Consider the following 13414-nt stretch of genomic DNA (forward strand, 5'->3'; position numbering starts at 1 on the left):
AAGCTGTCAAAACTGATTGGCGATGAGACTCCCAGGAATGGCAAAAGGAAAAAATACAGGCTTGCCAACAATTAGTGACTGCTTGCTATCCCAGTGAGTGTCGCAGTCTACTTCCTCTTGTCCCCTAAGACAATAGGAGTTACTAGTCTAGGTCTTTTTCCTAAAACAGATAAATCTTGTAACATCCTTGCATACAGTTTGACCCTTGACTACTACCATATGACATTATACACATTATAGGGATATTGTGAGAAACCGGATAGTAAGGTCCCATCAGTCCTGAAGAATGCGCCTTGACCTTAAAGCTAAGATAGGTGGGGCAGAAACATGTTGATCACTAGTATAGGAGGTTTCCTAACTAATTACCCCATAATTTGTGTGGGTGGGTATAGAGAAATGAAAATAATTGATGGCTCGCTAATACAGTTTTAATAATTAGTGACCTGTTTAGGACGCATATATCCACAATCACTCACAAGCAAGAGCCAGCCTAGCAACTTGTGCTGGCGCCAAGCGTAACCCCAATGGTGACGCACGCCACCTAGTGACTGAGGGATCTGCATCCTGTTTTAGGTAAAATACATCAGATCTAAATCCTCTTGACAGATCCAGCATCTAGCTCTTTCAGACGACTATGTAGCACTATGCAAAAAAATCTAATAAATAAACGATCATGTTTCTCGTTTCTGGAGTGCGGACCTCATGCTGTAAATCATTTTACTTACTGAGCGCCAACATAACACATAAGGCCATTTCTGATTGCTAAGTGCAGCATTTCGCCATCACCCAAATCTGTACTTCATTCCACAATGTATTGAATTTGTTAATTTTAGGGTCAAGCGCGCAAAGCGCTCTATCCCTGTTGTAATCTCTCTATGGGCATGTAACCATGTCACGCCCATCGGTTTGATTGGTTTGTGGGATTACCTTTTAAAATTCGCTTGATTTCATTAGTGAAAGGCATGCATACATCATGCCTTTCCCGGTATCTAGCCCTCCTCGAGCGCACCGGACAACTACTGAAAACATACGAGGCTCCATGTTTTCTGTATGGTTTCTGGACTACTTTTTCTCTTTATTTCGTAGGCAGCGGCATCTCGCTGGGCAGTTGCGAGCACTTTGCATGATATTGACCCTGTTACATGGATAATTGCACTTTTGCCGGTTACATGGATAATTGCACTTTTGCTGATACGTTTCACTGCTCCCTTACGTGAAACTGTTTTACTTTTCATTTTCAGTTTATGTGGCAAGAAAAATTCCAGTTAGGAGTTTACAACGCTAATAGCTCTGACTCGAGCAAACGCGAGACCCATTGCATTACAAATGCTTGTTCTGTTCTTATTTCCATAAAAGACTTCACCCCTACAGTGTGTCAAAGTAAAATAGGGGATTTGTGTAGGGATAATCTGTCCTAAAAGGAAACCAGCAGTTAATAAGTTGTTCAACTGCTGTTAAGGTACAGCGCAGTGTCTGTGAAAACACAAGCAGGAAACAGAATTGGGTGAAAGTAAATGTCAAGCATTTTGTGTAATGTTTTTAGATGGTTTGAAAGCAGTGCTTTAAATGGGCCGGTACTCTCCGGTACTGAGTACCGGCACTTTTTTATTTTGAGAGGGAGAGTACCGGCATATCTCAAGAAAAACGTAATACTTTTAATTGGATAGTACCGGCACTTCTCAGAAACAAGCAGGTACTCTAATAGAGAGTACCTGCACTTCTATTTTTCCATTTAAAGCACTGTTTGAAAGGAGCGACTGCCCTTTTTTCACATTTCCATATTTAAGGAAAAAGAACTGTACTGTTTCACAGCAATGCTACAATTTCTCCCTCATTATGAGTGGCTTTTCTGAAGTCCGAATGGGGCCAATGACATCATCTACGACCCCCATCGGAATTAACAAGATCCGCATATCTGTGTCTTTCACGCTGAGATCCCACAAGCAGAAACCAGATGGAGTCTCCAGTGAAGACTAAAGGAGCTGGGATGAGAATTATCGATTCCAATGATAATTCCTATTTTCTAAGGGACTTAGGGTCCCACCTTCAATTAGGTGGTAATTACACCTTGCTCCTCACCCTGGAGCTAGTGGTACCCCTAGTGGTATTGGTAACTCCAGGGTGAATTACCGTAAATAGTATGAGGGCTGTCATAATGAGGCCCAAAAGTTCGTTTTGTAAGTTAATGTAAGTTGTCAGTCCAGTTTGCTGGAAATGGAGGTTGGTCCACCTAAGGCTTTTCTGATCCTTGTGGTCACTGTATAAATAAGGACCTTCAGGAAGCTCTTGTAGACTTCTGGAAGTGTTGGGCAGAAGTGTCTCCTCCTGTTCAGAAAAATAATGCACATTCCTTTACCTTGACTGTTCGTGTCTTACAATGGAGTCCTTCTGGTGGAGGACTGTGTTTACAAAGAGTTGAAGAAGGCAGGCCCACGTGCACTGCACAGACAGACTGGACCTCATAATAACACATGCTTTTGTTGTTTGCTTTCTTCACAGGGTAAAGAAACCAGAGCAGCAGATTTTATTCCAAAGAAATCGATGGAAAAGAACTGCCTAATTCCTAATGTTACCAGAAGAAGAAATGTGACTAAGTGTGGAGATTCAGTCTTTAGCACAAGCGAAAGAGGAACTTCAGTAGAGGCTTCACACACAAGAGAACCCCTGGACCTTTGAATAGGAACAGAGAGATTCCATCAAGGAAACCATGGAGGCCTCCTACAAGCCCGCACCATGAGGAGGGGGAGTCTTGTATACACAGAGAGAAAACACGGAGAAACCATAACAAATGGTCCTATACTGCAGAGGAGCCACTGTGTAGAGGGACCACAGGACTTAGAAATCATAACACATAAGAACCATAGCACAGAGGAACCATTGAAGAGAGGGGCCAGCATTCAGGGGCAATATACAGTTTAGGCGCCAAACCCCAGAGAAGCCTTGCCACACAGAAATCAAAGTACAGATGTCCATGAAACAAAGGAGTCATAACAGAGAAACCATAACACAAAGGGTTCCTATCATAGGGAGCACTAACAGAGGAACCTATAACCCACTGGAACACTGCAGACATAAACAACAATACAGATAAGCTATAATACAGAGGAATCACATTGCACGGAAGAAGCATTTCACAGAAACAAAGAAAGACGAATCAACAAAGAAAAGCCATAACACAGAGAACTACTATTCTATTATACTGATGAGTCACAATGGAAAACAAGCACATAACACAGGGGGACCACAGCATAAAGGAGGCATAACTCAGAGAGACTCTTGCACCAGAGCACGGAGGAACCACAGAGTCAGAGGACCACAGCACTGGCAGGATACCGAAAAACCATAAGAGAGAAACCACATAACACAGGATCCCAACACACTGGCACCATAAGTAAGAGTTACAGACAACTCCAAAGGAACCTTACCCACAACACATAGGAACCTCTACAGACACAACATAGAGTACCTATATCACGAGAGAGCTGAAAGGGAGGGAGCCAACACACAAAGAAACCATAAATACGAAGAATCATAGCACAGAGGAACCAACCCATAATACAGAGGAACTACACCAAATAGGTAAAATAACACTGAGACTACAAAAAACAAACAGCATGGAGAAACAACGTGTCTTCCTGAACCAGAATACTAAATTGTTGCCAGGCAATCACAGACACAGGAAAAACAAGGTGTGTGCAGAGCCCTGTTTGTCGTCGCTTGGTGGAAGCATTGAACTGGGCAGCAGATGCTCTGGCAGTGAAAAGTCTAATTCCCAATGTGGTCGCACAAAGCTGTGCACGACTGAAAACAGAAATGCAGGAAAATGTACAAATAAGGCCAAGGATGGCGTGCAGTGCAGCACAGACAAGGCGGAAGGCAGCCTATACATGGCGGTGCTGAAACCATTCGGGTTCCGCATCTTAAGGCGCTGCCCAGTGCCCTCTGTCAATATTTCTGGACACTATCTGAAGAAATCTAGATCTAAGAAGGGAACCGAGCCTGAGCAAGAGAGCCAAAGACCTCCCAAGGAGTGGGTGAAGATGACCACAGAGAACCATCTGGAAAACACTGACAACGAGGCTCTGAGGGCGTGGCTTAGGGAGAAGAAGATCCTGCTGAGGAGAGAGGGAACTGCCCAGAGGAAGCAGAAGAGGCTGGAAAGAGAAAAAGAGAAAGAGAAGGCAAAAGAAAGACAACAGAAAGAAGAGATGTCCGAAAGAGAAGTAAGGCGGTGGATGGAAAGGAAAGTAATGGAGAAGGCCCTGAGCAGAAGGTTTCTTGAAGGCCTCAGCCTGAGTATTCCAACTCATACTAGACAAGGAGCCCTGGAGAACATGCCGTGCACGACAGGAGCAAGGAACAGGCAACCAAATGCAGGAAGCATGATCACCAGTGTCGAGGACCTACACACACATACAACAGCTATGCCTAGAGCAACGAGTACAGTGAAAGGGAGGACCCAGAGCTTGAGTGGACCGACAAGGCCAATGCTTCCATTAGCAGACACAGTGAATGTTTATGGTAAAAGTTTGTATGAAAAGTCTGAAGTTACTCCTCTCGCAGAGGGTGTGGTAAATGACATCACGGTAGGAGATACGGAAACACCCACAGGTTCCACTCTTCAGGCAGGCAGTGTGGAGAACATCAATCAAAGGGATTTGAGACAAGACATCAGGCTCAGCCCCCCATCAGTTAGAAAGGTGCAGGACTCCCAGGAAGGTTGCGAAGGGCTTGCAGAGCGGACTCTGTCAGTAAGGGCCACGGACAAGGATAGCCAGGAGAATTGTAAGAATGGCATCAAGACAGCATGGCACAAGATGGACATTAATATTGAGAGCGGTAAAAAACTTACAGGTTCAGAAAGGTTTGGCAATATAGACATCACCACAGAAAACTCTCAGAAATGGCCTTCTTTCTTATCAAGCAGGATCACAAACTCCAATAACAAGAAATGCAACAAATTCTCCAGCCCAACTCCTCCCGGAAAGGATAATGTGGATGATAGTGCACAGCACAATGGACTGGCAATGCTCACACTTTCTGCAAAGGAAAAGGGACGCAGTTGCACAGTAGACTCCAAAAAACTTCTAAGAAAAGCTGCAAGTGATAGCGTCTGTGACAATGACACAAATATGTTTGTGAAAAAGAGTAGTAAGGAGAGGACACACCCAGAGAAAGTAGCCTGCAGCAGTGTCACCTTGTCAGGTACAGAGACTGAGCAGAATATTTGGGACCAGGACCTGGATGTAATAAAGCATTTAGAGGTCGATGATCGAAAGATCACTTCACCACTGATGGCACTGTGAGGACATAGGCACATGTTGGGCCCCATAACAGATATATTAAAAAGGCAAAATGCCTTGGATTAAGTTGCCACTCAAGAACATGTGGGAAGATTTCAGTTAAAGATACGAAAGAGTTGGGGAAACATTGAATAAATGAGGGAAATGTATACTGTTTATGCTGTCCTGTTCGCAGTCTTACATGCAGCTCGCATGATTCACCCTCACCAATAGTTGCTACAGCACACAGTAAGGTATATAGATGTATACATATGAAACGAAAATAAACAAGGCATACTGAAGACTTCCCACGAAGTTATTCTTGACATGAGGCAGCGGGCACTGTGATGGGTGCCACCTTTGAGGTTTAAGTGCCCCAGCTAAAGACTGTGGAACTCTTGCCATTCAAAAAGGTGGTACATTGTTGAATAGAATGATCTAATGGTTATGGACCAAAGAAGAGGGGGACTTTTCGTCACTGAGCAGTGGCTCGAAATGGGATCTCTGAGTTGCTACTTTGGTGAGTGAGTGGTTAGATTTGGGCAGTGTATCACCTTAAACCGAATCGCTTCTAGGCACATTGTGGTTGAAGAGGTGAAGAAGAGCGGAAAAGATGTATTTCCCTTTCCTGTGTAAGACCCCGGAAGGCATTCCATCAAGAAGCCCGTTCCACAGCGTGGGTTCATGTTTAGCTGTTGTCTGTTCGGGGCATGCAGAACAGATTTTGGTAACTGGCTCAGAGGGAGTCTCCTGAGGTGTAGACCAGTGGTTCCCAACCTGTGGTCCGGGGACCCCTGGGGGTCCGCGAAGCCTTCTCAGGGGGTCCGCGAGAGCCTAGAAAATTAAAAAATATTAACAAATATTGACAAATTAGGTCCCCAGCTTCCAGTAATGACTCAGATGGGGATCCCCAGATTCCCATGATGATTCAGTGGGGGTCCCTGGGTTCCATTAATGCTAAAGTGGGGGTCCACAGAAATCAAAAGGTTGGGAACCACTGGTGTAGACTGTTACATTAATTTGTGTCTTTGCAATGAATTAATTTGTAAGGAGGCAGGGTATTTTGGAATTCAACTTTTACCCTTCTCCCATTCATAACACAACACCTTACCCCTAGTCACCCTCATGAAGAGAAAGTAATGAGAAGCTGATCTGTGGTCAAGGTACGCAGAACACACATTGAAGTCCTAACGACGCACCCATCGGGGCTGGAAATGTAGTGTGAGTTGAAGATTTGTCCAAAAAAGAAACCAAACCAGGAGCTGATTTGGAAATGTAGGTGTTCATGTGCATTTTCTGAAGAATTACATTAATTTCTGAAGAAGCATCTTCTTTTATTTCCGAATCGCGTGTTGACTTTCTGTTGTGCATTGAACATGGATTGAATTAAAGATGTTAACTTTGTTTGAATTAAAAAAAAATAGCTCCTGAATTATTCTTTTTCAAATTGGATCGAAACACACTTTTGGGTAATAGGGTGTGAGGGCACTGGCGTGGCAGTGCATCCCTTTACCCAAATCAATTCTCCTACTGCCCATCCATACATCTTCCCTGCCCCTCAATGCATTGATCAGTTTGGACCAGTTATGCAACTCTTCTGAAACATTACCATCCTAACCATTTTCATTCAAGTACCCAAGCTACTCTCTTTTTTACCTGGAGATCAGGTGAGGAGGCTATGATCACAGGCACTTTCTTCAAGACTATGGTGTAGGTGGTTTGTACATTTTCCCCATTCTTTTAAAAGATCTCCTGGTATTTAGATCAAATTTGCAGACAGTGCAGAACTGCTCATCAGGTCTCTATGGTGATCTCAACAATGGATTTGGGGATTTCCCAGACTAACAACAAACTTCTCAACCCGTTGTCCATCTTTCCCCTTGACGGCCTTTTGTATGTCTTTCAAACAACTCCCAAAGCAGGTCTTTGTTTCTAAAATCCAAAAACACATATACAGTTAATATGACATTCCTCCAGGTGTTGAATAAAAAACACTATTAGGGCAAACACATAAGAAGGTTTTTACAGTGCACATCCTGAAATCATGTATATGAAGGTCCTCTTATCTGTGATAATGAATAAAAAAGACAGAAAGTGAAATAAAACAATTGCCCCTGATCACACGGTTTGGTTACGTGGGAAAACCATGATTAATTCCAGGTTTTCTTGGTTCACATTGTGCAAATCATCCACTAGATGTATATTTTTTGCTTCCCCTAAACTCTCGTACCTCCACATCGCTGGTATCAGTGCGGACCTGAGTCACATCATAGACCAAACGTTTTGGCCACTGGGAAAATGTTTGCGAGTACCTATGCTCTAGAATGTCCTCCCTTCACATTCAATAGCCTTTGAATCTCATACAAAGTTCCGAGCAATGACAAGAACTCACCTCTTTCGTTAATATATATGTAATTTACTGTTGTGGACTCTCCAGTCACTGTTCTGCGTCTGGAGCTGGGATCCGTACAACATCTAGAGAAAATTACTATCACTTTTGCAGTCAAACTGGTAGTACTGGTGCACCTCACTCTCAGGTAATCAACATACTTAACTCAGGCTGTTTCCATCGTCAATACACATTTTACTTAAACGACATTATGTTTGCCTCAGGGCCAATATCTTAGTTTATTTTTTAGTAACATTAAAGGGTTAAGTTATTGTCTAGGAAATTATACTGAAAGGTCTTCAGAAATGTGTGCTATTTTGGGTTTGTGCCAACTGGACAGCAGAGTAAGGGACATAAAGAAACACATGCAGGAGATCTGGATCTGTCACTAAAACACGATTTTAAGGATTTGGAGCTCAGAGTTAAATATGTAACTCTTGGGTTTCCCCTTTCTATAGTGACCTTCTACCTTTAATAGCTGTTAGTTGAGATCACTACAAAGCCTGGCACAATTTTGCCACCTCACCTTTGCATAAATGTTTGTTTGGAGCTGGAGTCTGAACGGCTAAAGTAAAGTTTTCTGATAGGTTGTGTTTTTTTTATAAATCTTCTTATTAATTTTTAACATTTCAGCAATATTTTCTACATCGTATCAAGCAGTGTCGAGGTTACATATGAAATACTATGTTCTTGATCACTTTCAATCTTTAGATTGTTTTCGATTTCTAGGAAGCTTATCAATCTCTAGTTATGCCTAACTGTGTCCATATTCATTCAAAACAGAGGATGTAAACTTCCAAGCAGCTAACCTCTCAGTTCAGGTTGCGTGCTCGAATGCTTCTGTAATATTGTCTTGCTAATTTCTGCAATATCGTCCTGGTGGTTGGGTGTTGTCCAAGTGGCTTTCTACAGCTTCTCATAAATATAAAACAATCATGTTTCTAGGGAGCCACTGCTCTCTTAGTTACTATCCTGTGAGTGGGGTGATGACCATGCACCATAAAGCTGAGTAGATGGTCCTTTCCAATTTATACAATATTACCACTTCACTTAGTTTTACTTATTCCACATATTTTCCTCAAAGAAAGCCAAGACTTCATCCCGTAACTGCGATAGTGGTCTTCATCACAGCCCCATTCTTTTTTCTCCGTGTAGAGCAACACTCTGGTTTCTAGTCCACTGTTAAATGTCTTTCCTCCACTTATTGTACAGAGGTGGATGTGTCACTCTCTAGGGCATTGCTACACTATGTTTTACCAAAGTTAGTGTTACACATTTTTGGTTCCAGACAGGAGAACAGTCCCAATAGACAACTTTCTGGTGTGAGCAAATTTCCGGTGTGAGCAAATTTCTCTATTCAGCCCGGTGACCATTGGGCAGTTCCAGACCTTGTGAAAAAAATCTTTGTCCACATTGTTATATCTGGGATAGGCCAGTGTGTTAGGACATGTTATCCTGTTGATTTTCTTAGGAGCCAAAGAGATTTTGGGAAGACAGTTACATTGGGTATATTTAATTGTATAATTTCATATCGCTTTCTGTCCATATTCAAGGAATGTTTTTCACTCTCCGTCATATATCTCCCTACCAATATTAGTTTCCCAATCCGCCCTGAGGTCTCCTCCAAGTACCGAAGTTACCATTCTGCATTTATTACCCATTCTGGAGAAGAGATGCATCCCCTTGTATTGGAAATGGTCCTTTCTGCAGGGTTATCCCCAAACTTTTTGCCTTTCTCCCCCTATTTTTCTGACTCTCTTTTTGTTGGCCTTAGGACTCTGGGCACTTTACCATTGCTAATCAGTGCTAAAGTGCATGTGCTCTCCGACCTACAACTTGGTATATTTGGCTTACACCTTTTTGGCTTAATTAATTTACCTGTACGTCCCTTGTAAAGTGGTGTAACATATGCCCAGGGCCTGTAAATTGAAAGCTACTATTGGCCTTGCAGCGCAGATTGCACCATCCACAGAAGTAACCTTTCAATCATGTCTCAGGCCTACCACTGCAGGGCTTGCATGTGCAGTTTACTGCCACACTGACTTGGCAAGTCAAACTTTACCAAGGCCTAAACTAAATTTTTGCTACACCTAAGTCATCCCTAAGGTAGGCCCTAGCTAGCCCTATGTACAGGGTGCCGTGTTTGTAAAAGGTACGACATATGTCTTTATGTACTAAATGTCCTAGTAGTGACTGGCTATTTCGTTTCTCACTAGTGTGAGTGCTGCTTCTCTGATAGGATTGTATTGGAAATGCCCTGACATGTCTAAGTGGTAAATTCTGATCAATGAGGAGTAGTGTGGGCATGTTTAGTATGTTTGGAATGGTAGTTTATTGGTGTAGGTGGATTTTGTATTGCCATTGTAGAAATGACACTTTGAGAAAGTAAACAAACACAAATGATGGACGGAATGCAGAACCAATCAAACATTCACCCCCAGTCACAGATCTGGGTTTAATCCATCAGTTATTTTGCTCACTACGCCACCCCAGTTTAAACCCAGCCATATGCAAATCAGTCTTGACCCTGTTCCCCATGGGAACAGTCCAGCCCGAACTGCCAGGCCAGGTCCTCCCTGTACTAGAAACAAGCATCCTGGGACCGGCTTCAGGGTATCACCCTTCATCAGCTAGGCTAGCTTGAATCCAGTGGCATAGTGAGCCCGGGTGAATGTTTGATTGGTTCCGCATTCCGTCCATCATTTGTGTTTGTTTACTTTTAGAAAGTGGGCATTTCTCTGTTTTTATAACTCTAGTGCTTTTTCAGCCTGACTCCAGTCCACCTCTGGGGCAGAATGACAGCTCCACTTGGTGCATACTTTCCAGACAGCTATCATACAGGAGGGGTTGGGTGTGACACAAGAGGCATCTGCATACTGGTAGTCTTCCAGGGCTTGCATGTGAATAGGATGTGTCCTGCCTCACACAGTGGACTCATTAACCCATACTGATGTCTGGAGACAGGGCTGGGTTGACAGGGTGTTGTTGCTTGACTTGAAAGGACTCCTTTGATGTTACCCCCTTGAACAAAAGTATTTTTGAGTATAAGTAGAAGGGGCTTGCCCAATTATTTTTAGAGCTCTTTTGGACCAGGGACTGAATCTCTGCCAGAGGGACTGCTGGACTACACAAAGGACTCAGCTGGACTGCTCTTCTTTTGTTGCCCTGCTGCCTGGTGTCTGCTGGGTGGCTCAAAGGACTCATCTGGATTGCTATTCTGTACTGTGCCCTGCTGCCAGCTAATCTACTGACTTTGGTTGCCCCATGCACTGAGATACAAGCAGGAGGAACCATCATTGGGACTGCGGGCTTGTTGACTGCTGGAGTACAAGAGGAACTACCTCTCTGCATCTCCCGATTTGTGCTGGCCTATCTGCCTACTGCCACTGGTACCCTAAGTGTTTCTCTACCCAGCATGTGAAGAGCGCTTGACTGTGCTGTCCTTAAGTGTACCCTCCCCCTCAGGTGCTGGGAAGCTCCCCCGTGTCTCCTTATATGAGACTCCCCGCTCCCCCATCACAGGAGCAGTCACGAGGAGCCCCTCATAACAGCGTGGATAAGCACAATCTCGTTGGTGCCCAGGGGGCACAAGCAGGCACAAGCAGGCATCCATTTTGGGAGCCCATCACTGCCGCAGCCCGAGACTCAGGAGGAAAAAAGCCTGCTTCCCCTCGGAGACGCTGGAAGACAGTCTGGGCCAGGCCGCCTAAGCGAGGAGGCAGGTGGAAGTGCAGGAGGCCCTGGAGGGCTTCACCTGCACCATCTGCTGACGGCTGAGGACCCCAGGAGGCCGCAGAGGACCCCAGGAGTCAGCAGTCACGCTGCAAGGATTCAGGCGGCTGCTGGTTGAGCTGCTGCCGTGGGGAAGGAGCCCTAGAGGCCTCCCCATCACCCTGGAAGGTGCAGGCTTCCCTTTCTCTGCTTTTCCCCTCACAGGAGAATTACTGGGGATCGTGGAGTCCTTGTTGTTTTGAGGCAGGTGAACTGGGCCACTTGGGTGTCAGCCAGGGCCCTGCTGCCCCTTTTGTTTTGGAAACATTACCTTGGGAAGCTCACTGGGGCTTCCTCGCATCCTGGGCTCTTTCATGGTAGCGGGGTGGGACGGAACCTCAATGGAGGCTTCGTTCCCTCGGGAGATGAAAAACCGCCCGCTGTGTAAGAGGGTCGCCAAAACTGACAGGGTTGGTTTTCACTCCCTGTACCTCCTGCAAAAGAAGCACAGGTGTGCCGTGACCTCCGGGCAGGAGGTGGTCACGATAGTTACCTAAGACTCCGAATCTCTCCAAAATGTGCTATGCTTTTGTGATCATTGGAGGTTGTGGGTGATGACCGGGAGTGATTGGTTGTACCTTTTTGTGGTGTAGTGATAATTAGAATTCCATGTTCTACTGTACACACATAGGGAGGGAGGACTTACTGATGACCTATGCAGGGGAGGGTCATATTATATGACACCTGCAGAAATGGATATGTTTTCACGTTATGTGCATCTACTTTAGTGATACTGATGACCTGACTATTGCTTGTGTTGCAGAATACTAGTAACCTATGTGTTCACCTGACTACTGCTTGCTTTGGCAGAGTACTAGTAACCTGTGTGATATTCTGACTACTGCTTGTGTAGCACAGTGGTTCCCAACCTGTGGTCCGTGGACTCCTGGGGGTCCGCGAAACCTCCTCAGGGGGTCCGTGACTGCTTAGAAAACTTAATGATATTAACAGATTAGGTGCCCAGCTTTCAGTAATGACTCATTGGAGGGGTCCCCGGATTCCAATAATGATTCAGTGGGGGTCCCCGGGTTCCTGTACTGATAAGGTGGGGGTCCACAGAAGTCAAAAGGTTGGGAACCACTGGTGTAGCAGGGTATTACTGATACATGTTGTTTTTGGTCTAATGATGTTTTGTGCAATACCGTTTATTATTATATAACTAGGTGTGGGGTCTCCTTTGTGATGTATTCATTGTGTCACTAGTGTTTTGTGTGTTGTGCAGATGCTTTACACATTGCCTCTAGGATAATCCTGACTGCTCGTGCCCAGCTACCAAGAGGGTGGGCAGGGGTTATCTTGGGTGTGAAACTTACTCTCTCTGACTAGAGTGGTGGGTTCTGCCAGGCTTAGGTGCATACCCTAACCAACGAGAAACCTCATTTCTAACACCTTGTGACTCTGGTTCAATTGTGTTGATCCCCCACTTCATCTTAATTGCTATAATAACTGTACCATATGTTAGGAATTGGTTGGTCAGTAGCCCATAGTCCTTCATTAGGGCTCGAGGGAGCTCAATATGTCAGCCTCAAAACAGCCACAAGTTGTCTCTAAACCCACCCTGATCCATGGCTGCATTCTGCATGTCCCAAGTATTCCCCCCTCCAATTACGGATCTACCAAAGGCAATGCCAGAGTACAACATGGTATCTGCGGTGTTCTCTGGGCACTCTTCCTCAAGAATTTTAATGCTGCTCGGAACAGTGTAGCCTGGCTTCCCCCTTCTCTTTTCCCTTTCAGGACCTGGCTACTCGTGAACTCTGATAATTGCCTGCTCTGTCTACTACAGTTACTTGTAAGTTCAGTTCCTCAAGCTATCTTGTCACACACTGCATTTGTGCAATGAGGTAATAAAGTTCAAGGTTTAGAACTCTGAATCCTGCTGGCGGACAGTCAGCAGCAATTTGGTTAACGGCTCCCAGTATCTACCTTCGCCCTGTATCAGATTCTTTAGTAGTGGGTATAAATCTTTGAA

The 13414-nt window shown here is 44.6% G+C and overlaps 1 protein-coding gene across 2 annotated transcripts in view; it reads left to right on the top strand.

The window, feature by feature from the left end:
* Positions 1-6673, top strand: part of LOC138287591 (uncharacterized) — a 65809-nt gene extending 59136 nt beyond the window's left edge. For both annotated transcript variants that reach the window (XM_069228157.1, XM_069228158.1), the window contains exon 3: positions 2500-6673. In XM_069228157.1, coding sequence (XP_069084258.1) covers positions 3615-5306 — 1692 coding nt within the window. In that variant the 5' untranslated portion in view covers positions 2500-3614 and the 3' untranslated portion in view covers positions 5307-6673. The remainder of the gene's footprint in view (positions 1-2499) is intronic.
* The last annotated feature ends 6741 nt before the right edge of the window (positions 6674-13414 follow it).

The sequence above is a fragment of the Pleurodeles waltl genome, chromosome 4_1 (assembly GCF_031143425.1).
Source record: "Pleurodeles waltl isolate 20211129_DDA chromosome 4_1, aPleWal1.hap1.20221129, whole genome shotgun sequence".
Classification (NCBI taxonomy): domain Eukaryota; kingdom Metazoa; phylum Chordata; class Amphibia; order Caudata; family Salamandridae; genus Pleurodeles; species Pleurodeles waltl.